Genomic DNA, 23,928 nt, shown 5'->3' with positions numbered 1-23,928 from the left:
CAGATGGACCAAAAGTGCAAGATAGCATACTCTTAGCACAAATGTACAAATTTTGTATATGCAGTTTTGCATGTGTATGTTGCATTTCTGTTGTACTGACATGAATTATCGTTGTCTAGTCAACAATTGCAAATAAAATATGGGAGCCCTGGATACAGCAACTCATTCATATTAAGTTGGCAACTCATCATTACTCTTTTTTCCACTTCCAAACAGCCCAATAACCCTTAAATCTACTATTCTATCCCAACAATAAACTGATCCAAATCTCATATCAACAAGCTACAAAGTGATAACACAATTTCTGTCCCTCGGTTCCTCTGCAAATTCAACCCATGGTTTCGGAACAAAATCAACTTACCTACCACTGTCCACTGACATAACACAAAAGAGAGAATTGGAAGGCCAGGCCCGGGCAAAGGCAGCAAATAGTTGGAAACAAAAGGGTATCCATCATCACACGATTAAGCACTAGGCAGGCCTCTTTCATTACAAACTAGACATAGATATAATTCTACTGGCAGCACAAACTTAAAATCATTGCTGATATGTACAAGGCATAAAAAGTCATATATTTTCACCATGTTATAATCGTCATCAACACACCGTCAACAAAATTTTGCTTGTACAATCCAAAGTTCTTAGACAATTAAAACCGAACAATACCAATAAGGCAAACACTTATTTATCTACACACCTGAGACAAAGAACAAGATATTGAACGAAATGTTGGCTCACAAAGCTTCTGCAGTTGAGAAGTGCACCTCAGCGCATGATTTTCTACGGAAGCTACTACCACAGTAGGCGTTAGAGCTGCCAACTTCAAAATTCCCAAATCCATCCGAGCTCTTAGCAGCTTTGCGATATTGTTTCTTGTCTTTGCCACTGCCCCTTTGTGAAGAGTTACCCTTTTGTCCTTTCTTCCCATTTTTCCTTTCATTTTTCTTGTTCTTAGACTTCTGAGAGCTCTTGCTTTTAACTGAGTGTGAGACCGATGTAGGCATTGGATCATACACATCAGGAGCCCACTTCACTGTCAGTTTCTCCTGCACAACCCCCTGTTTCTCTCGGCTACCTTTCATGGCAGATACAAGCTTCAAAGGAGTCTGTGAGATAGAAAAATATAAGGCCTAAAGTAGAAAAAGAAAGTCTATACAATGAAACCTAGGGAAGCTAAAAGATTATGCACAGCCAGTTTGATACATCCAAAAATGTATCTTACAGTGAATTCTGCCATGTCTTAAATTAATATTTGAGAGCCATCGCTAAAAAAATCCAGCCAAAGTAAGAAGGCAGCAAGGAATATTGGGTTAAAAAACTGAAAGAGCTTGCATGCACACATACATATGCACAAACAGGCTTACAACAGAATAGGCGGTGCAGGACGAGGGGCACTTACAAAGACACCCACAACAGAAAAACCTGCAGTCTTTTAATAGTTCATACTTTTAACTATCAAAGGCGGAGTATCCTACAAATATAGTAAAGTGAGTAACTTCTTAAGAGGTGTAAAAAATTAAACAATGAGCTTTACCAATGATGAGAACTTACAGGCAAAGATATTGATCGCGAGTAGGCTTGATCCTTAGATTCCTCAGAGAGGGGTCCCTGTGATACTGCTTCAGATTCAATATCTTCCTCATCCGAGGAAGAACTCGCAGGCCGCATTGTATTTGGTTGTGGAAAGGTTACACACTTGTTTAAGCACTTGTTAGAGGAAGTTGTCTGGGATATTTTATCCTGTTCGCATAAGTCTTCCTCCTCCTGCCCATCAGATGCAGATTCCGTCTCTTGAGCATCTTGGGTATTCAATGACTTATTAAGAGCATCTCCAAGGACATCAACATCAGAAGGTTGAACCTCCATCGACAAAATCAGATTCTACAAGAAAAAGAGACAACACAGATATTTGACAGATCCAATTATATTGATATTCAATCTAGTAAGCACAAATCACTGAAGTAATATATTTAAGACATACCCTATTCCCATAAATGTAACAAACACATAAACCTCAAATCTCAGAAGAATTTCCAGTACAAGAGTTAAAGTTTCAAATTGTGTTCTTAAATGAAAAAAAAAAAAAAAAAATTAGAAAAATTATGCATGCGGATGGAAGAAAACAAAAACTTGTAATTCACAATACCAAAATAAAATTATTCAAACAACTGAAAATATCAAAATACTCCAAACAAACTTATCCGGGCCACAAGGCACACATCATTTCCAAAAGAATTTTAATATCTAATGTGCCAGAGAAAAGTAATAGCAATTATTAAAATTTATAATGTTTTCTTGAGGGGACAAAAAAACTTAACGCGGGTTCAAAATCAGATGATCCACCAGTAATATTAGAGGCAACATTCACATCTTACTCCCAATTTTCCGTTTTCAACTTATTAGCTCTCCCCAAAAAAGGCACAATAGTAAAGCTAACTAGATGCGTTCAAATGCAAACATAAAACAACATCCTCAGAGCTAAAACATGAAGATCACCATCGGCGCTCAACGAAGCCAAAGAATTGGTCTTAACAGAAATGACAGATAAACCCTAGACGGACAAGCAATTAGATATTAAATCGAAATTCACTGAAATTAATAAACAAAAAGTACCTTATACCAGAAGCTATGACAACCTCGGAAGGAGTACTTAGCGTTTACCAAACAGCCGCAAACTTTCTCAACCTCTTTCGATTTCCGATTTCTCAACAAACCCAGTTTTGATCTCGTACGGGCCGCTCGCGAAACGAGAAGAACCCAGAAAAAAATCACGAAAAAACAGAAACTACGAAACAAAAAAAGAACCTAATGTTAACTAAGATTACCACGCCGATCACCTTTTTCAAGACGTTTCAGACGATTAAAAGACGATCCACCATTGAAGGAAGTCAAGGAAGGAGCCAAAGGGCGCAGAAAGAGGTCAACGGGTACCGCAGGCATATTTCCTATGCTCTCCGAAACCCTAAGCAAAACCCCTGAATACGTTAGCCACGGTACCGACTGATCGGACACGATGATCGATTTTGGTGATGGAGGATTTGGATAACGGAAGGTAAAGAGAGGATTAGGGTCTCAAGTGAGTCAGCGAGTTAGGAGTCGATCCATGGCACGTGACGACTCGGTCAGACAGGAGGGTTGTTTGTTGCGTGCAAGGAAATGAGGATTGGATCGGAGGGAGACAGATGCGCTGGTTTAAGAAGGTCGGGAGAAAAAGTCAATAGCCAATCAGGGGCGCACACGTTTTCGTCACCGACGATTGGGAGAGGTACAGATATTTTTGGGGGACTTGGGTTGGGCTGGGCTCGCTGGCCGGGGAATAAAAGCTGTCTTCTTTTGAGAGGTAAGTGGGTTAGAGCATTTCTAATGGAGGAGCCATATTTTTATGTAAAATGGCTTTTTAAAACTCATTTTTATCTAGTTTAGCTAAGTTATTTTTAAATGTCTCTACATCCGATTAGTTATATTTCTATTTATTCTATTAAAATATTATTAAAGCAATAAAAGTTTTGAGAAAAATAAGAACATGTGAGAGGAAAAATAAGAAAAAATTTAGGAAAAAGAGAACATGGAAAGAAAAAGATATGAAAAGATTTGGGAAAAAGAGAAAATAGGTGAGAGAAACAGGGAAAAATAAAATAGCTCCCTTGAAAAGTGCTGCTACATTTAGCTTTTTTTTTAGCTCTTCCAATCAAATATTCATTTTACATTTTCTTTTGGCTAATCCAATGTAGAACGTTTTTTAAACATTTTGATAGTTATTTTAGATAAAAGTAACATTTTGCTCTTCCCATTGAAATGCTCTTAGTGGGTTAGAGCATTCTCAATGAATGAGCCATATTTTTATATAAAATGACTTTTTAAAATTAACTTTTATCTAGTTTAGTTGAGCAATTTTTTAATGTCTCTATATCCGATTAGCTATATTTCTATTTATTCTATTAAAATATTATTAAAAGTAAAAAAAGTTTTAAGAAAAATAGAACATGTGAGAGGAAAAATGTAAAAAAATTTGGGAAAAAGAGAAAACAAGTGAGAAACAATGAAAAATAAAATAGCTCATTTGAAAAGCGCTGCTACATTTAGCTTTTTTTTTAGCTCTTCCAATCAAATATCTATTTTACATTTTTTTTTTTGGCTAATCTAATGTAGGAGCTTTTTAAAACATTTGAATAACTATTTTAGATAAAAATAACATTTAGCTCTTCTATTGAAAATGCTCTTAGATCAAACTGCGGATGTGGTAATAGATTTTTGTCAATTTTTTTAATGGTAGAGATTTATTTATTTATTTGTTTTTTATTTTTTATTTTTTGCTTGTACTTTTTAAATCCCAAGAAATTTTATAAGGTACCTAGGTTCAAAATATTCTTAGCAAGAATTTTTTAACAATACAATGGAAACATCACAACACTATTCTCAAGTGATGGTAAAGTAAATCTTACGTTTGACATTGTGATTTTATAAACAAAAAAAAGTGATTTTAAACTAAATCGTAAAAAATAATTTATTTAAAATTGTGTTTTAAAAAAATTGTGATTTAAAAACGTAAAAAAAATATGTGTTTTTAAATCATAGAGTATGGAGGGGTTTTTTTGAAAGCAGTAATTAAATATAAAATTATCCTTAAAAAAAATCATAAATGTCCCCGAGCTTTACTCAAATTCTTGGCATTGGGTTTAATGGGCCATGAACAGAAGATCCAAATAAATCCCGATGAATGGTCGAGCTAAGCCTTATATCTACCTGGACATGTGAAGAGAAATGTTATACACACTATTGTATCATTCTCGCTCTCATATTTTTTAAATAAATTACTGTTAAACTTCAAAATTCCATAATAATTAACGTTAAAAATATATACACTTAAGGCTCGTTTGATTCGCGAAATGCGTATTTTATTAAGAAATTGAATAGTTATTACTGAGAATAAAGGAGAACGAGATGGAATAGTTATTCATGTTCCGTAGTTCAGAAACAACATGTATACTTAAACTGGAATTGAATCAAAATTACCAAAAATCTAATATTATTATTATTTTCAATTCATAAATAAATAAATAAAGTAAGTGACTGCGATCCCCCTGAAACAAATATGAGGTGGTTGTGGCCACCCCAACCACCCTTGAAACTCTTTTGGGATGGTCGTGACCCACCCCAAGGGTGTTGGAGGTGACCACGACTACCTCAAAAGAGTTTTCGGGGTAGCACAATCATCTCTAAAGCAAATCTAGAATGATCACACTACCCCAAACATAAGTTAGGAACATAAAAGTAAAAATACGCGTAACATTTCTTGAAACAAAGAAAGCGCGTAGGGGTTGGTCGCCACCCCAAACGTGGTTTAGGAATCTATGTCAAATAAAAATACGCGTAACATAATTTTCTTGAAACAAACACAAAGCTCAACACATCCACTTTGAAACATATCCAAGACGACATCGACTGCCTACCCTCCACTCTTTTCAATTCATTTATCCGAACCCATGTCCCCCTCCCATTGGTCCACTCCACGTCTCACGGATCGCCAACATCATCACTTTATAACCGTCGATTACTATACTAATCCAGCGGTCTCCGTCCCTCAATCACAAAGCAGGGTGCTTCCGAACTCTTACCACGCCCGTATTAAAAACCTCACCCACCCAACCTCAACTGGTCGTCCACATTTTTCTTTTTTTCCGTTTGTTTTGCGAGAAAATTTTCCTTCTTTGGACTAAGCTCTTTTTGACTCATGGAAGGTGGAGGAAAGTTGAAGAGAGGTGCCGCAGGGAGGAAGGGCGGTGGTCCCAGGAAGAAACCGGTGACCCGGTCCGTTAAAGCCGGTCTACAGTTCCCAGTTGGACGGATCGGGCGGTACTTGAAGAAAGGCCGGTACGCTCAGCGCGTCGGAACCGGCGCTCCGGTTTACCTCGCCGCCGTGCTCGAGTACCTAGCTGCTGAGGTAGTTTATCCACTCCTTTCTCTGTTGGAATTTTTCGTTGCTTTGACAATTTAGGGTTTCCAGCTGAAATCTTTTTTTTGGAGTTGAACTTCCTGCTTTGTTCTGCTTGGTTTAGTGTTGGAAAAGAGGAATAAAGTAGCATCGTTAGTCTATTGCCTAGTAATTTAGATTTTAAAGCTTATCTTCTATCTTTTGTCGGTTTTCTCGGCAACCAAACAGGTCCTTCGTTTTTATGCTTTTGTAGTTAGTCAATTTAAGTTGTAGTTTTTCAATTACTGTATTCTGAGATAGATCTTGCATTTCTGTAGTCTCAGCAAGTGGTACATTATTTGAAATTTGTTTTAGGTTTTGGAGCTGGCTGGAAATGCTGCAAGAGACAACAAGAAGAACAGGATTATACCAAGGCACGTGTTACTGGCCGTGAGGAACGATGAGGAGCTCGGAAAGCTTCTGGCCGGTGTGACCATTGCGCACGGAGGTGTACTTCCCAACATCAACCCCATCCTTCTGCCCAAGAAGTCTGAAAAGGTGGCAACCAAGGAGCCCAAGTCTCCATCCAAGGCCACCAAGTCTCCTCGGAAAGCTTGAACTTCTCAGAGAAGTATTTGAGCAAAGTATTTGTGTCTCTGTATGTAATTTCCTTTCTGTATGTGGCTTGTAGGGGAAGCTTCATCTTGTTCTTAGGAATTAGGACACCATTGTACCTTTTTTTTTTTTTTTTTTTCCCCATGTACTTTGTAGAACATCCTTTGCTTTTCAATGAATGAAATCGAATTGCAGCCCAGTTTGGAGCTCTCACTTGTTGCTTCAATTCGAGATTGCTGAAGAAGTATGATTCATTTTCCATATCACAATCAATAAATCAAGGGATTGATTGCTAAGAGAAAATCATAAGATTATAATCAATTATGTTGGTATGATGTTCAAATGCAGTAAATTGGTAGTTGATTTTTATGAAACCCTATTATAAAATATGGGTTTAACTGCCAGAAAATGGAAGATATTTAATCCGAAGGTAGGCCAGAAACTCATTTCAATGGAGGCCCAGCCAATACTGGAAGTTAAAGTGATATGGTAAATGACCCACTTTCCTTAAGAAGCATGGGGATGACAATGGGCATAGTCAAAGTGGAGGAGGAACTTTCCTTAGAATTCGCAATCCGTGTATCTCGTTTTCATCATTAATTGTAGAAAATGATAACCACTAGGAAAAGCCCACGCACAAATTTTGCTGGACTCTCTCTTAAACACTCGTGTTAGTGTTGCTTGAGCGAGATTGGACAGCCGCGACAGACGCCTGATGTCCAGCATTTAAAACCTGATTCTTTCCCTTCTTTTTCCGGCCGCTTGAGCATCCCTTTGTGCGAGACCTCTAGGAATGCCATTCTTCTTCTCCATTTTTTTTTTTTTTTGTGTGTGCCTCCAAATCATCTCTACCTTTACTCCTTCATCTTCCACCGTGTGTAGTGGTATTTATCCTTTCCTCTTTGTTCATTTTTTGTTTGTTTGTTGGGTATAGTTCACAATCTTTAACCATTTCTGGGATTCATGCAAATTTGCTTTGTTTCTGTGCATCAATTGCTTGTGGGTTGTTTCTTTAATTTGTGCCTTACGTATTTAGGTTAATTTTCAAGAGTGTTTGATGAATGCCTCAGTTTTCTTTCAATTTCTTTGATTTTTCTTGTGATGTTTCTTTGTATTTTAATTCGGTTATGCATTTTAGGTGTTACCATGTCATTCCATTTAGGTCTAAGGTGATTTTCCTTGGATTTTAAAATTTTGGTTTAGGTTCTTAGGCCTCGGTTTTACCTCATATGTTATGTGTTTCTCTATTTCTTATGGGTGTGATTTTGTTATGTGTATGGCTCAAATTAACGATGCCTTGACGTGTTTGTGCCTGTCCTGCCTCTTCTGCTCCTGCAACTAGCCGTTTTCAAGATGATAGGCTCAAGAACTTTTTGAGACTAATTTTTCCACAGGCTCTCTTCTTATGGAGCGTGAGATTCGCATTGCTGAGCTTCAAGGTACATCAATTCCCCATATCTTTTAATCTCTATAATAGTTATCTTTGACTACTGGTTTTCCTCAGCCTTCTATGGAATTAGTTCGTGAGTTTTATAGCTTGAGGACAATTTCTTTTAGATTCACCATTTCACTCATCTTCTATTTGTGGATTACCTATTGTTAAGTAGTCACCTTATCCATATTCTTCTGAAATTGCACCTGATAAAGATTTTATAATTTATATTTTTCATGAGTATCATTCTAAATGGCATCACTCTATACCCAATGCCCAGCCTTTGCCATTCACTGCCGAGAATCTAACTCTCTGTAGAATTATCTGCTCAAATCAGTATTCTATTAGGAGTTGGTAGGGCTTACATGCCTTATGCATTAATTACTGGAGTCCCCATAGGCCATTGATATAGTTAGTCATTTTTCCGAGTAATCCTTATGTGTTTTAGTCTTCAAACAATTGAGTTGGTCTCCCTTTTCCTTGCTTGATTACTTGATTTCCCTTAGCTTAAAATCGTCTGGATCAGATGGAGTAAGACATCCGTGCTATCCATGACTGGCAGGATGCTGATGGAGCTGATCATTTATGTTGTACTTTCCCTTCGTCATTGGGGATTAAAAGGGGGAGTAGTATATATTGTGATATGTGGATATGGATAATTTTTTGTTATGGATATATGTGATCTTCTGCTATTGCTGTTTAATGATAAATTTTCATCAAAGTTATATGTTGCCTACACCTTTATGTGTTTGTGAATGTATCAGGGCACAGGTTCATTTTATTCAACCATTCAGATGTTTGTGTTTCATGGTTTTAGGGTTTTATGTAATTTGGAGTAGTCGTGTTTCGTTGGTATGATAGGATTAGCTTCAATTGCATTTTGTGGTATTTTAATGTTTTGTCACGAAATTGTCAAAAGGGGAGATTCTTACGTTTTTGTATTTGTGTAGGCAAATCCAACTCTCAAAACATGGGTCATTTGGGTTGTAATTTATAGTAGTTGAGTTAGGGTTGAGTTTGGTTCAAGACTTGCCCTTTATGAAGACTCGCTCAACTATCTCTTGATCTACGCTTGAGTAAGGAAGTTATGCAATGCTCTCAATGTCATTTGATCCCCACTCGATTCATGCTCGAGCGAACAAGTTCCAAGCCCAAACATAAATGTTGCTCGACCCCTCACACTATAGTCACTTGAGCAAGCCCAAATAGAAACTTCCTCAACTCTCGCTCGAGCAAGTTTGCAGGAATTTTAATCCTATTTTAGATAGGATTCCTTGTTTAACCCAAATTGTTACCCTACCTATAAATACCATACTTTACACGATTTTTAATTATTTAGAGGTTATCGAGAGGAAACCTGAAATCCCTTAAGAGAGAAAGCCTAAACCTTCCCTAAGCTTAAACTTCTCTACTTCTCTTCTTATTACAAAACTACTATGAAATCCTTAATCGTTTTTTTTTTCTAGTGTTGGTAAACGGCTGATGAGTTCATTAGAGCAACTTGAGTTCTATAGATTAAACAAGTTCGTTCGCAGCAAGTTGCTGTAGAAAAAGGCTAGAGTCCACTTTAGAGTAGAGATTGAGTGCGCCACTCATGGAATTACAAGTCATGCTTTGAATCTACAAAGTTTTTTTTTTTTTTTTTAATCAAATGCGGGAAAAGGTTACAAGGGTAATCTACAAAGTTTTGTAAGTACTTAAACAGGTTGTAATAATTTTCTTCTACAATGGAATTTGCTTGTGGATGAGTGCCCTCGGAGTGGTTTCCATTTCGTAAACAAAATTCATGTGTGTTATCTTTTGATTTCCTGCACTTCTATTGTGGATTTTTGTTGATTGATATTGCGTGGTGTTTGTCTCTTTTAATTTTAATTGGTAAAATTTGTTTTTAGAACACCTATTCACCACCCTCTAGGTGTGTTAATTGGATCTAAACTGTTTTTCAATATGGTATATATATATATATATATATTCTTACCATATTGAAAAATAATTTGATTCTTAAACGGTTAGCTACAGAGATTTAAACAAAATGAGTTGTATTGCATTTAGGATCTCTTCCTAAATGCAAAAGATCATTCGAATTTGTTGGCATTAGGTGTGATCCTGGTTGACTTGGTTAAATCGTCACAACCATAGTGTAGTGTGGCTTTTTACTGATGGATAAAATGACAAGGAATTGGAGTATGCCATGGATTTCGTTTACCAATGCTGGATTTCAAAGATGGGTCTAGCCTTAGAGAGAGAGAGAGAGTTGCAATGCAATTGACATAAATTCACATGTTCAGGTAATTGATCCATTTGGTACTCTATATAATCTGTTTCCAGTTCTGCCTAAATCCCTCCAATGATATGTTTGTTTCTTTCTGCTTCCTAGTTCTGCAAATTTCTTGCATCTTCTTTCCTAGAGGCATCATTGGTTATTGGTTAGGGTTACTCTTTAACTATTAGAGTATGTTTTTATATGTGTTTTTCGTTTGCTTGTTCTTCTAAGCTGGATTTATATAATTTATCTGATCTAGCTTGAGGAGGGTTAGAAGAGATATTAGGGTTCAAGGGTAATTTGGTCTTTTTGTCAATAGGGTTTAGTCTATATATTTGGTTGTTTGTATTAGGTCAAATTAAGTTGAATAACAAGGAGAGGCCTGGTGATCGTTGGTTAATCATGTGAAATGTAATTGTTGTTGGTTGTTGGTGATCGATGTATCCGACCGGCCTTGGTGTTTTGCGGTGAGAACCGATTCCAAGTTGTTAGTGATCGATCTATCCGACCGGCCTTGGATTCTCCAGCGAGACCTGATCACCTCTTGTTAGTGATCTTTGTTTCTGACCGGTCTTGGTGTTTTGCGGCGAGATCCGATCAAATCTTCGTTGTTCAAGTTTCCGATGAATTTTCGACCGGCCTTGAAGTTTTATTTAATTATCTTGTTATTTGTATTGTGTACTCCAAGCTATTCCAGCTTGAGGGGGAGTGTTAGAGTATGTTTTTCTAGTTGTTTTTCGTTTGCTTGTATCTTCCAAGCTAGATTCATATGATGTATATGCTCCAGCTTGAGGGGAAGTTTTAGGGTTTGAGTCATTAGGGTTTTAAGGGTAGTTTAATCTTTATGCTATTTCCTCTAATCCTATATAATAGGATGCTTGTATTAGGTTAGAATAAATTGAATAATATAATAGCCTCTACCTTTTATATTTAAACTGTTCATACAAACTTGAACATTAACAATTAGAAGTAAGCTTTGAAGTTACTCTTGTGTGGTGAATTAATTTGGTATTTAAAAGAGGGGTTGTTTTCTTTACTTTGCCATTTCATGATGCTAACTTAGAAAGTTGACTATATTCATCAGGGAGAAGTATATACAAGTATTAACATTTTACGATGATGCTATGACCCACCAGGTTTTTGTCGGCCTATTCTGAAGGATGCCAAGCATATATGCAAGCTTTTAGTTTTGCATAGCTTCTTTGAAGCTGATCAACCTTTCTACTAGGGCTCACCTGTTGGCCGACAGAGCTCCTCTTCCATCACCTCCCTCTGGTTTTCTCCTCCTCCATGAAGTATTGCGGCTAACTTTGATGTAGCCATTAGATTAGATTTTGGGTGGCAGCTCCTGTTCTCAATGACTTTGATGGTAATATTACTTTTACCCGTGCTGCCCTGTGGGTGCAACGACATCAGTGAGACTCAAGGCAACTAATACTAAAAAGATTGAGGATTCTCATTTTCGGAGTCGAACTCTCACCCTAATACATGTCTAATGACTTTGAGAATTTTCTTGTAGCTACTGAACCACTATCACTAATGGTTTGGTGTAGCTTTTATTTATTTATTTTATTTTATTCATTTGGTGCAGCTCTCTTATTATTGAAGGGGATGCTCCGGCATCATTCTTGTCATCAACAATCCTAATATGTTCTCAGATTGGAACTTTTCCTGCATTATTTCTAATCTCCACTTAGATATGAATTTTATTTAGAGTTGGAACGCTTAGAAGTGCCAATTTTAGAGTGCATTTTTTTTTTTTTAGTTATGTAGGCCGCTTCCTACTTTGTGTTTAGAAGCATTTCCAATTAATCTCTCATTATTTCCCATCAATTTCTCATTCTTTCTTTAATTGATCCAGAGTGAAAAAGACCATCCATTGTACAAATATATATATATTTCGCCTTTTATCAAAGAAAAAAAAAAAAAAAAAAAACCCAATGTGAAGTTTGATCTTCAACCTGATAAGAACTGGCTTATTTAGATCTGTATAACTGAGGAACCAGCCAAATGGAACTGAAACTTATGATGACCTATTCAGCTTTATAAGATACCAATGAGACTTATGTTTTATTTGAATTACCTAGCAGCAAACTATTCCGGGCCGGAAGAAGTTCTAATATATGCATATTTTGTAGCACCGAAAAAGGTTTATTTTTAATTCTTAGTTTTTTTAACAATTAAAAGAAAGCTAATTTACAAATCTTCTTTAATGGCAGATTATTAATTAAATTATAGAATATTAATTAAAATTATTGAATTCAAATTTCCAACAAATTTAAGTCTTTGGAATAATTAATAATTTAACCTGAGTTCGAACATTGTCTTTATACTTCACCTTTCATGTTAATTGAATATTCTAAGTAGAAACTTTTGAGTTATTACCAGTATGTGAGAGAGTTTGAACCCAAATTATACTAGTAATTAGCTCCTAATATTACCAGGCCCCTAATATTACCGGTATTACCAGATAACTGTAATGTATGTTAATAGTTGGTAGCCAATTCTGTAATTGACGTACAAAGTCTTTTAGGTGAGACATATCACCCTGAAAGTGTAGGTGGAGGATATGAGGAGGGCAAAATGGCCAAACTCATAGTGCAAATTTTCTTGTGTATAAAGTTTTTGGCCGTTTTTAAGCATAGAAAAGCTTGGCATTTGAAGAAAAGATAAGAGGCATGCTCTACATTATTTTCCGGTTTTTCTTTCATTCTCTCAAATTTTAAAATTATCATTGAATATATAAGGTTTATGTGGGTCCCACCATGGGCTTACAAATCTAATGATAATTTTGAAAATAGAGAATATGGGAGAAGGACGAAGGAGAAAAGTAATCATTTTTCTAAAGATAAAAATAAGTAAAGATAGAGTTGAAGACCAAGTCAAATGAAATATTAGATAACATAATATCTAATATTCAAAAGGTTATATTCTCAACAAAGTTATCTGGCATATTCAAAACGGATGAAATTATTATTAGATAACATATAATATATAATATTCAAAGTGTTATATTGTCAACAAACTTATCTACGTATTTAAAATGGAAGAAGTTATTCTGATACTTAATTCGAAACAGCTCAACTCAGAATCGATTCATATATATTAAATTAATAAAGCTTGAAAATTTTATTAAACGAGTCAAACTCGTATAAAATTGATTGGACTTGTATAAACTCGTATGACTTCATTTTTATTATTTGTTAGTATTGTTCTTAACTTTATAATGAGAACATCTTAAGTATATATAAATGAATGTATATACATATTATAAGACAAACATATAAACTTGAGATTAGATTGTTTAAGATTTGACAAGCTAAATTATCTAATTAACTAATAATTAATATGGATTTACTAACAAAAGGTAAAAAAATCATAATATTTACCATATATATACAATGGATAAGTTAAGAAACTCCTGAGCGAACTAGGCCCCGGTTCGTGTTTGAAAAAAATTAAACAAACCAAGCTTGAACATTTAATACTCGGCTCGATTAAAGCTCTAGTTATACCCAACAACAACAACCTTGGTTGTAGCTCTACATTAAAAAGAGGATATCCACAACTTGGCATTCTCATTGTGATAGCCAAAGGTTATTTTGGCTGGCAAAAATTGCTCAAAAGCTATCAGCAACTGGCTAGCCATTTTAACCAAAAAAAAAAAGATGGGTAGCTACTAGCTGCTACATGTACACTAAACAAAGCAAAATAAATTACTTCTTTATTCATCGATTATCTCCTCCCATTTGAGTGAAAATGGAGAAAGAAAATTAAAATGAAATAGTAACATTAGATAGCTAAAATTCAAAGTGAGATATAAGTGATTTAAAAAAAATAGATAACTAAAATAAAATAAAATAAAATAAATGTGATTCTTTTAACTAAAAATTATGAGCCAAATGTGAATGCTTAACGACTGACCACTCATGCACTCCAGTCTCCACAGCTTCAAAAGGCAACACCGCCACATTCTTTATCAAGACCTCCCATACCTCTGAAAAGGCATTTACCAATTACACTTGCACATCAATTTTCTTCTAAAACTACCAAGAGATATTTGACGTTAGACAACATTCCTCTTCCAAGACCTCACTTATCTCTGAAAAGACATTTACCAACAAGACATAAATTTTCTTCTAAAACTACTGAAAGATATTTGAACCAGAACCACTTCTACATTGTAACATAAACATATGATGGTTAAGGCAGTCAAGTCAAACCATTACTCACTGATCTGACAAGATGTAATACACAAATGGTATCCATTCCATTTGACACAGAAAAAATTCCACATGGTTGTTCTTGTAATCATGACTCAATGAAAGATACCACAGAAACTTTACAACTTACAAGTAAAACCAGTCCAGGGAAAAGGGCAGAAAGGCCTAAGGTCCATATAAAAAGTTAAAAAATAGCAACAGCACGAGAATTTGAAAGTTTCACTGCAAAGTAGGCATGCAGATTTCAAATTGTGGAACCAAGGGATACCAAACGTGTTTGTAATTACCAACCAGAATGGCAGGCACACTTAAATTTACAACACAAAAAATTAGCAGATTGATACAAATACTTGTTCTGCTGAATAAAGAAGTTACTTTAACAAAATTACTTCCCACATTTTCTATGCAGCCAAAGATGTACTCAAAATCCAAATACAGAAAATATAGAAGACACGATGAATACTCAAAACTGCATTGGACATTGTGTGCAGAATGATAAGCAATAACCTCAATCTCCAATCAACCAAGTGGATGAGCACTGGGTGCAGCTTCTCTTTAAATCCCAAAACATCTTATGCTAACTGAAGACTCTAGACTAAACCCTGTCAGTTTCAGAGAAGGGTAAAAAATCAAAGTAAAAACAAAAAAGAAGAATAACAAGAATGATGCACGTTAAAATTCCATTAGATTCTTTAAAACAAAAGAGAATAAACCATTATTTAAATAATAAAGTACGCATTAAGCAGTTTATACAGTAATTCAGAAGAAGGTTTGAGAATTTCATGCAGAGTTACCTTATGCTGGGGTGTTGAATAGCAGTATGTCCCAAAAATCAGAGGAACATGCAGATTTAATGGGAGAAGGCAATTAAAAGGCAATGAAACAATTGATTTTATAGATATATATGCTTCACGAAGACCTCATGAAGACATTCATATGGTTACACAATACTGACATGGAAGATGAATAAGCTCAACTAAAAACACCTATAATTTTTTCCAGCGAACCATAGCCAAATGGGAACTAGCACTCTCCTTTGATGCCCAAAACATGTCAAGGCATGAAGATATCATGGAGAAAATAAGGAGTACAGGACTTTATTCATATTAGGAACGAAGCCCTGATGATCTCATAGAGGCAACACATGTATACAACCCTATCAATCTGTCAAAAAACTGCGGAAAAGTAGGGTTGGCAACTGGAATCTAGCCGATGTCCACAAGTTCAGCCAGAACCAGGTAGATTACCTATTTACAGACTGCATTTGGGTTAACCTCCTAGACCCTCAAGCCAACCCCAATCCCATTTTCAACTTTAGATGACAAAGTAGGTAATAACAAATCAACATTATCCTGTCACTTAATAAGTTTTAAGAATTTTTTGCCAGTAAAATAAGATTGACATCTTGGCCAAATGTCGATGCCTCACAAATTGCTCTACTCTACTTCACTGTTCATTCCAAGGAATAAATTGATTGCTGAGCCAATCCTAAAGCATTTTTTAGCACAAAGGAACTCCACCCCTCAAAATAATTCCATCTTGCATATGCATAAACAAGAAATGGACAGGACTGGCAAGATTATAATACACTGCAAAGGGAATTTACGAGCCTGTTAAAAACTACCACATGACTTCCAAAACTCAACTGGCCTTCTAAGACCCCTCCAGACTAGTGCAGAAAAGTTAACAACTTGATAGTAATGGCAGTAGTGAGTGAGCACACACAATATGGGAGTTTTCATTCTCTGGTATTGTCTTAAAAAACTATGCTCATGGCCCTTTTTTTTTTTTTTTACCATTTATGGTGTCAACTTCTTTCTCTACAAACGGAATCCTAAAGAAGGCTGCGGAAACCAATCACTTGTAAGGCATAAAAAAAATTTATAGAACCACCAGTCAGTCCTGGATTTTAACATGATACTGTGGCTACATATCAGGCTATCTGGTTTTGTGTCTTCCTGGCATGAAAACTAGGTAACTCAGAATCCTTGTCTAGTTCCTTTCTGACCCATGGTTTCCAGTATAGCCACCTACAAATGCTAAACTCCACGTCATCAAATTTGGAAAAGGGAATTTGGCAAATCTTCTTTTAGTCAGTATCTAGCACTACTAAAGGAAAGAATTGGCACTTTGAAGCATGGACTTGGTTAAACCCTATGTGGCTTCTTCACAAAGAGACTCAGGCATCTGCTATGCTTGAACTATAAATATATGTGGAAGCTAGAAAGAGATCAAAGGCCCCTCTACCAACATGACATCAACTAACCACTCTCAGCATAATTGGCACATGCACTAAAGCCCCCCAATCATAAAAATAATCTCCAATACCACTAAACCACATCCACTGCTGTTATCACAGACCAGCAAAACCACCCAAGCCCCCGTCCCTTCAGTAAAACGAATTCCAGCAGAGACAAAATGTTATAATCTGCCAAAGCCAGCATTATGTTACCACACTCTCGCACTTTCTCTGATTCATAGTTGAATAACACTTCCAAATAACGTTGTATAAAGCTCGAATTTTTATTATCTTTGCAGAGAAAAAAAAAAAAAAGCAGGTGCATTAATTCCATCCAAAGCCTAAACTGAACCACTATTCAATCAAAGCCGATTGCAGGACACCGGTGCACACAAGAAGATGTTTCGATGAGATTGTATATCACGGACATAGCATATGCATTTCTTAAGACACAGTTAGAATTATCAAGCTGCAAAAGCAAGCAGGCAAGCACTTCTCATTGCTAATTACCCAGAACACCAAAAACGAAAAAACCTTCTACAATAAGATAGAACTAGCTAGGGATTTGTTAGAAATGAAAAAGAAACAATAAATATGAAAAGGATTTCTCATATAAACCTTGAAGAACCAGTATTCATGCTTCGATGAAGAATCCGACCACCACCTGAATCCCCACCGTCAATCAACTCCCTTAGCCCCAAGTTCGCCACCTTCTCTTCCTTCTCCTCTTCCTCCTCCTCCTCCTTCTCCTCTTCACCACCACGCGACTTCACCAACAACCTCTCGAAGTAATTACCATATATATACTCGGGCGTGTACCCGTTCTCTTCGTCAAAGAGCATTATGTGCCCGTGCCACTCCCACACCCGATAATCCGACCCCTTCTCCTCATGAAACCCGACGCAAATGTGGTGCTCGCCGATGGTGACGGCCTGGCCCGAGTTGGGTTTGAGGGAATCGGTCTTGCCGCTGAGGATGACCCGGACGATTTCCTTTTCGAGCTTTGATTCTTCTTTTGCGAGCTGGGTCTTGTTGCTATTATCTTCGTCGTCGTCGTCGATATCGTCGGAGAAATTGGCGGCGTCGAAGAGGAGTTCCTCGAGGGACTGGGACTGCATAGGACTAGTCGGAGGGCGGATTTGGAGGCGGCCCATCAGGGTTTGGAGGAGGAGGTTGTCGAAATTGGTGGTGTTGGTGAACGAACTCATGGTGTTTGATTCTGGTTCTCTGAGAGTTTTTGTGAGGGTTTTAGGAAAGAGGGTGTAAACCGTGAAGAGGGCTTCTGTTATGATTAATTTTTTAGATTTTTGGCAGCTATGGAGATGAATTGGAGACACGTGTAAGCAAATGATATTACATGAAAATAGTTTCTGAGTAGTAGGGGAGCGGGGTCTAATGATACCATTAACTGTATATTTCAGATTGCGATTTTAATAAGTATAATTTTAAAAATTACGTTTTTAAAATTATAAAGGCGTTTAGTAAAATATATATATATATATATATTGTCAAATATTTGTTATGCGAAATGGTGATTTTAGTTTAAATTTGTGTTTTTTTCAAATAAGCATTCTCTAGCATGCTTATAGAAATAGCAATTTTTTTTTTTTTTTTTAGTTTAAGGGTGCGTTTGGGATTGCGATTTCATAAGAATAATTTACGTTTTTAAAAGATATCGTAAAATGTAAGATGTTTGGCATTGCGATTTAAAAAGCACTTAATTTAAAATAGGAAAAAAATCTGTGATTTCAATAAGCAAGCTAAGGGGTGCTTATTTGAAAAAATGCGAATTTAAACCAAAATTAAGATTTCGCATAACAAATATTTGATAAAAATGTAATTTTTAATATGTTTTACCAAATGTTTTTACGATTTTAAAAAGTAGCGATTTCAAAAGCGTAATTTTTAATATCGCACTTATTGAAATCACAATCTCAAACGTGCTCTGAGTGTTTTTTAAATCGCAATGTCAAATGCTTTATGTTTTACAATATCTTTTAAAAACTCCTATTAGCTTTTATTAGTTAGGATGGAATTTTGTGACGCATGTGAGGTCTAAAGCTTTTATTAGTTCGAATGGCAAATTTTTCTGAAACTTATTACATATTAATATTTTGAGTTTCAATGCCATGCATTAATTCAGTTCATTAAATTGATTTTTTTTTTTTTTTAAAAAAAAAAAGATCAGTTCATTAAATTTGATATCAGAGGTTTTATAAGATTAACCGAGCATGAAATATCCATCATTTAGACATGTTAAAAAGCCATATATTTTACAAAATAAATATCAATTTAATCAACTGTATCTAATTTGAAAGTAAATTTTGTCCACGTAAAAACATTTTGAATTATTCTTTTGCTAATTTTATATCTTTTCTGTTTGTCGAGACCAAATTGAGCCCGTGAAAATAGGCATACTAATCTTAAAATGAGATCGATTAAAAAGAAAAATGTTAAGTGTTCTCTTAATATTCTTTTCGTACATATGATGTACAAAAGATGTTAAAAAAAAAAAAATGCAACATTTCATTTCTCTTTTATATTTATATGCTTTGTAGACCATGACCGAAAACTGTTCATAATTAATTTTGCTTTTAAATAAGAGCATTTGCGTATTTTCAATAATCTGTTGTTACTGTGTTGTGTTCAATTATGTATATGAGTGTACTTTTGGTAAAAACTCCATAACCGCTTTAATCTCTCAACATAATCATATAAGCTGTTTATAATCATTAAAATAGCAGATAGAGACGAGTAATGATATAAGTAAGACTAAGGTCTTTTTAGAGTCATCTCAAATGTGATGTGACATTTAAAATCACCATTGAATTTCAAATGATCATTATTAAATTTTGATATGTTGGTGATTTTAAATGACATATTACATTTGGAATGACTCTATAAAGACTCTAGTCTTATTTATATCATTACTTAAAACGACAGTTATAACTAATAAAACATAATAATAAGAAAAATTGAAATAACATTTGTAACTGATATAACATGATAATAGGAGAAACAACTATCTGCTTAAAATTTGAAACTTTTAAAACATGATAAATTTTAAAATTTTAATTTCATGAGATAATTTCCAAAAAAAAAAAAAAACCCTAAAACATATTAACAACATAATTTCGTATTTTGAAGGGGCATGGATTTGAAAACTTTTTGGACTATGGCGGTGACAATAGTTGCCTTTACTGAAAATATCAATTTTAAAATATTCATCGCTAATAAATTTTATTAAATTGAATGACACATCTTTCCGAGGCGAAACATATCGACGTAAAAGAACCTTAATGGCCGCCGCTACAATTACTTCTCAAACGAAGAAGAGTTCCATTTACACCTGTGTCTGGCAAGGCCCATACCCTAGTCGCCTGCTCCTTACTCTCTGCTTCCACTTCGTCGAGGCACGGCCGCAGCGAGCTCAACCCCAAGGTACGCTCTCACCAACCTTAAACGACAACCTTAAACTAAGATTTTGGTTTTTTTTTTTCTTTCTGAAGATTTTTGCATAATATATGGTCGCGTTAATGGTGATGAGACTGTTGCATTCATTTGGGTTACCTTGTTGTTTTCGTATGAATTTATCTCTCTTTCTTTCTTCTGGAAAATTTGCATTCTTTGTGATACTTGAATAATGAGAGTTGCATCTATCAGTATAAATGGATGGAGCTATACCCAGTTGTTGTTTGGTTTTTAATGCGTGTATGCAGTGAGATGAAATAGAAGAGGAGAGGAGTTTACAAGCGCACAGAAGTATTATTTGCAATATAGAATATCTGGGTATCTTAGTTTTGGAAATCGAGTTCATACAAGTATAAAAGTGAGAAGAAAAAAATCGTTGGGAAATACTCTAATATTTTAGTAGAATCAAAGCATCTCTTGAAAGCCATTGTTTCTATGGGCTTCATACCGCTCAGGAGCGTAACACACCGCTAAATTGTTCTTATGCTTGGTATCTTCGAGAAGATAGCAAACCATGATCATAAACGCTTAGTGCAGTCAGACTTCGCTCTTGCTCAACTTAACATATTGTTCAACGGGAAGAAACTCGATTTTTTCAACTTTTCCTTCAGCTCGATGTGGTGATGGTATAGCGCCCAGACCATCACATTGACTGAAGTTTTTCCTGTATTGTTTATGAAAGTGATGATTGCTTCCATTAGTATACCAATCACAATTCACGACGTCTTTTGTGCAGCTCTATCCATTACTTGTTCTAATGCGCAACGGCTTTCTAAAGCTCAATCTGTTGCTTGTTGGGAGCTTTCCTCTCCGGGTAAATTTTTCATAAGGAGATGTAGAGGTCTTAATAGAAAGGGGTTGATAGTCTCATCTGGTAGGCTTTTCCAAACTTCCCTTGTTTTGGGCTAAGCATGCCTTTTCACTCATAATACGGAGAAGAAAAACAGGCTAGTTTTAGAAAGCCCGTCTTTTTTTGCTTAAAATATGAGATCCCAGAGGCAATGAATAGTAAGAACTCTCACCCCTCTCTATATTATCTAAAGGGGGGAGTGGGGGTGGTGCACACGAGCTTCTTATCTTAGAAGATGGGGCTGCATCAGACTGAACTAATTATAAGATAGTCTAAGCTAGGGATAGGCGGGGTAGTTTTTTTAGTCGGCTAATTAGGCTAATAAGCTTGAGGTTCAAAATCTTGTCTCTGTTGAATATCTCATTTGAGATGTTACTGGTGATATTAGGTATGAGGATTAACCAAATAGAGGTAGTAGATACAGTTGGCAAATGTAAAACGGTTGTAGCTGTCACACCGGGACCAAGACCGGAAGTGGATATAGGTGCAGATCCCATGATGGGTGCTTTGCTTTCGAAGAGTAGAAACTCAGACCGAGCCTTTCACTTAATAAGGAACTTGAATCTTTCCTTGCTTTCCACTCGGGGTCTCCAACTCCCATCTCTTGGATCTAAGAATAGCTAGGATTTTCAGAAGAAGACGCCATTCATTTGATGAGAAATAAATAGGAATATCAAATTTCAAGTGGCTGAAGCTAAAGCAGCTACTATTGAAGTAACAAAAAGGAAAACAACGATTGTCGGCTGGAGTGGGAGAGCCAGAGTCAAAAAGAGGATTCCTCACTTTTTTCTCTTATTCAAAACTATGCACAAGACTTTCATCTTGCATGGCTCTAAGTTATATAAGAAGCACTCATCATTCTCTTGATATTGGAAATGTTAATGATACGTTTCATTCATGTTGTAAATGCTCCTAGTGTATTGTTGTTTCTATTTTTTTAATGATCTTTCTAATTCATGCTATAATTTTTATGGCAGTCTGTCTTTGAAAGGATGGTGAGAGTCAGCGTTCTGAATGATGCTCTAAAGAGCATGTACAATGCTGAGAAGCGGGGAAAGCGGCAAGTCATGATCAGGCCTTCCTCAAAGGTTATCATCAAGTTTCTGTTGGTCATGCAAAAGCATGGTTAGCATCCATCTCTTTTGTTTTCTTTGATTTTTCAGTTACATTGTTTAATTTTTTAACCTCACCTCCTTATGCACCTTTGTTTTGGACTCCAGGATATATTGGTGAATTTGAGTTTGTGGATGATCACAGAGCTGGAAAAATTGTGGTTGAACTAAATGGGAGGTTGAACAAGTGTGGGGTTATTAGCCCTCGTTTTGATGTTGGTGTCAAAGAGATTGAGCCCTGGACTGCTAGATTGCTTCCCTCTAGACAGGTTAGCATGCAAATTTCAATATTGCTTATTCTCTAAAAGGGATTTGGCTTACCTGCTCTTTGTAGTTTAAACTAATGGTCAAGATTGATGCCTGTCCAAAATCTAAAAAAAGCTAGTTACTTTCCAAACTTTAAAGGTTTTTACTTTTGCCAATAACAACTACAGTACTTCCCAAATTTTGAAGGTTTTGGCCGTCACCCTTTTCTCTTTGGCTCCACACCCTCCCTCTTTATTTTGCTTTTCATTTTTTTAGTGGAGCCTTCTGTTGAGCAAAGTTCAATGGGCATGCATCCCGGATCAAAAGGAGTTGTAGGGAGCATTCTCTCCAAATTCACTGAAAATCAACCTTTGATATGTGGTGGTTCGTGATTTTTTCTCAATTATTGCTGCAATTTGTCATAACTTGGAAGGAAATATACTACATGGGTGTACTCGAAAGATGTTTTCTAAAGATCTGATAGGCCACGACATGTGAGGAGGCCAAATCCCAAGTTCTTGGGATGAATGTGGTGTTAGGTTTATGGCTCAGTTCTGATGCACAAAAACAGAGCCAAACAGAGAGTCGTGGGATTGGAAACCATGGGTTATGGAGCAGGGTAGTTGGGGTGAACTTCAACAAGCTTGTGGGTCTGATGAAAGAAATGGAGTGTTTCTTTTTCTCTTCTAGTTGGGTTGTTCTCTGTATGTCTGAGAGAGAGCAAAAGCAGTTTAGAGGAAGATTAGAGTGAGAAGAGGGAGGGTGTTGAGCCGGTGGACGAAGGGTGACGGGCAAAAGTTTTAGCTCTTTTAGATTTTAGAGACTTGCAATGTTGACCGTTGGTTTAAACTACAGGAGGTCTGTTATTAAAATTACAGCAGATAGGCCAAATCCCTCTAACAGATGTTTTTTTTTTTTTTTTTTCAAATAAGGGAAACCGGGGAAGGGAAAACCTCTAACAGATGGTTTGATTCATGATGAAACTATTCTTGTCTAAACTGTTTTGAGTGTCATTCTAGGGGTAACAAATGAATATAAATTTGCAGTTTGGATATATTGTGTTGACAACTTCTGCGGGCATCATGGACCACGAAGAGGCTAGGAGGAAAAATGTTGGTGGAAAAGTTCTGGGTTTCTTTTACTAGGTTGAGCTTTCCCTGTTCTGCTTATGGAAAATCTTTTCGTATTTCAAGGAGTTTTTTAGTGCAATGATGCAAGTTTTGTAGTTGAACAATTTCATTTGTATGCTTGTTTTCCCGTTCCATTTTAAGGATATGATTATCTAGCCATAATACAAAGATTATAATTTTTCATTTTTCGGGTTTAATCTTAAGTTCTTAATCATGTTCATCAAAGTTTGGGATCTGAATTTGCTTTACTTTTCTCTCTGTTAAATGACGGGACAAATTGACAATTACAGAAATGCTCGCCTGTGTCACTTTAGAGTCATCTTTTTCACGTAGCCAATGTCAAACCCAGATAAAAGAGGTTTACGGTGGGTTGACAGCTGAGTATAAATTTTTTGTTTCCTCTTATGAAGATGGATCATATTGGTATAAGAATCAG

At 35.9% G+C, this 23,928-nt stretch overlaps 4 protein-coding genes across 4 annotated transcripts; 2 read left to right on the top strand and 2 right to left on the bottom strand.

Annotated features, from left to right (window-relative positions):
* Positions 1-551: 551 nt before the first annotated feature.
* Positions 552-2,804, bottom strand: LOC132161738 (uncharacterized). Its single transcript, XM_059571921.1, has 3 exons — positions 2,614-2,804; positions 1,552-1,881; positions 552-1,106 (listed from the first exon to the last, which is right to left on the bottom strand). Exons 2-3 carry the CDS (start codon positions 1,864-1,866, stop codon positions 735-737), a joined length of 687 nt encoding a protein of 228 aa, XP_059427904.1. The 5' UTR covers positions 1,867-1,881; positions 2,614-2,804; the 3' UTR covers positions 552-734.
* A 2,838-nt stretch (positions 2,805-5,642) lies between these two features.
* LOC132191635 (histone H2A) lies at positions 5,643-6,739 on the top strand. The gene is made up of 2 exons (XM_059606724.1): positions 5,643-5,941; positions 6,287-6,739. Exons 1-2 carry the CDS (start codon positions 5,732-5,734, stop codon positions 6,527-6,529), a joined length of 453 nt encoding a protein of 150 aa, XP_059462707.1. The 5' UTR covers positions 5,643-5,731; the 3' UTR covers positions 6,530-6,739.
* A 7,730-nt stretch (positions 6,740-14,469) lies between these two features.
* LOC132162058 (uncharacterized) lies at positions 14,470-17,981 on the bottom strand. The gene is made up of 2 exons (XM_059572305.1): positions 17,302-17,981; positions 14,470-15,046 (listed from the first exon to the last, which is right to left on the bottom strand). The coding sequence occupies exons 1-2, from the start codon at positions 17,889-17,891 to the stop codon at positions 15,040-15,042; spliced, it is 597 nt and encodes a 198-aa protein (XP_059428288.1). The 5' UTR covers positions 17,892-17,981; the 3' UTR covers positions 14,470-15,039.
* Positions 17,982-20,013: 2,032 nt separating this feature from the next.
* On the top strand, positions 20,014-23,675 carry LOC132192262 (small ribosomal subunit protein uS8-like). Its single transcript, XM_059607539.1, has 4 exons — positions 20,014-20,124; positions 21,982-22,129; positions 22,225-22,385; positions 23,409-23,675. Exons 2-4 carry the CDS (start codon positions 21,997-21,999, stop codon positions 23,505-23,507), a joined length of 393 nt encoding a protein of 130 aa, XP_059463522.1. The 5' UTR covers positions 20,014-20,124; positions 21,982-21,996; the 3' UTR covers positions 23,508-23,675.
* The last annotated feature ends 253 nt before the right edge of the window (positions 23,676-23,928 follow it).

The sequence above is a fragment of the Corylus avellana genome, chromosome ca9, assembly GCF_901000735.1.
Source record: "Corylus avellana chromosome ca9, CavTom2PMs-1.0".
In the NCBI taxonomy this organism is placed as follows: domain Eukaryota; kingdom Viridiplantae; phylum Streptophyta; class Magnoliopsida; order Fagales; family Betulaceae; genus Corylus; species Corylus avellana.
Note: the sequence above shows the minus strand (reverse complement) of the source record. Positions and strands in the feature narration are given on the sequence as shown.

What these genes read in the sequence shown, in the direction of transcription:
- LOC132162058 (XM_059572305.1), bottom strand. Translation starts at nt 17,891, where the DNA reads ATGAGTTCGTTCACCAACACCACCAATTTCGACAACCTCCTCCTCCAA.
- LOC132191635 (XM_059606724.1), top strand. Translation starts at nt 5,732, where the DNA reads ATGGAAGGTGGAGGAAAGTTGAAGAGAGGTGCCGCAGGGAGGAAGGGC. An exon ending in TCGAGTACCTAGCTGCTGAG is followed by an intron (nt 5,942 to 6,286) that starts GTAGTTTATCCA and finishes AATTTGTTTTAG; the next exon opens with GTTTTGGAGCTGGCTGGAAA.
- LOC132192262 (XM_059607539.1), top strand. Translation starts at nt 21,997, where the DNA reads ATGGTGAGAGTCAGCGTTCTGAATGATGCTCTAAAGAGCATGTACAAT. An exon ending in GTTGGTCATGCAAAAGCATG is followed by an intron (nt 22,130 to 22,224) that starts GTTAGCATCCAT and finishes TTTGGACTCCAG; the next exon opens with GATATATTGGTGAATTTGAG. An exon ending in GATTGCTTCCCTCTAGACAG is followed by an intron (nt 22,386 to 23,408) that starts GTTAGCATGCAA and finishes ATAAATTTGCAG; the next exon opens with TTTGGATATATTGTGTTGAC.
- LOC132161738 (XM_059571921.1), bottom strand. Translation starts at nt 1,866, where the DNA reads ATGGAGGTTCAACCTTCTGATGTTGATGTCCTTGGAGATGCTCTTAAT. An exon ending in CGCGATCAATATCTTTGCCT is followed by an intron (nt 1,107 to 1,551) that starts GTAAGTTCTCAT and finishes TCTATCTCACAG; the next exon opens with ACTCCTTTGAAGCTTGTATC.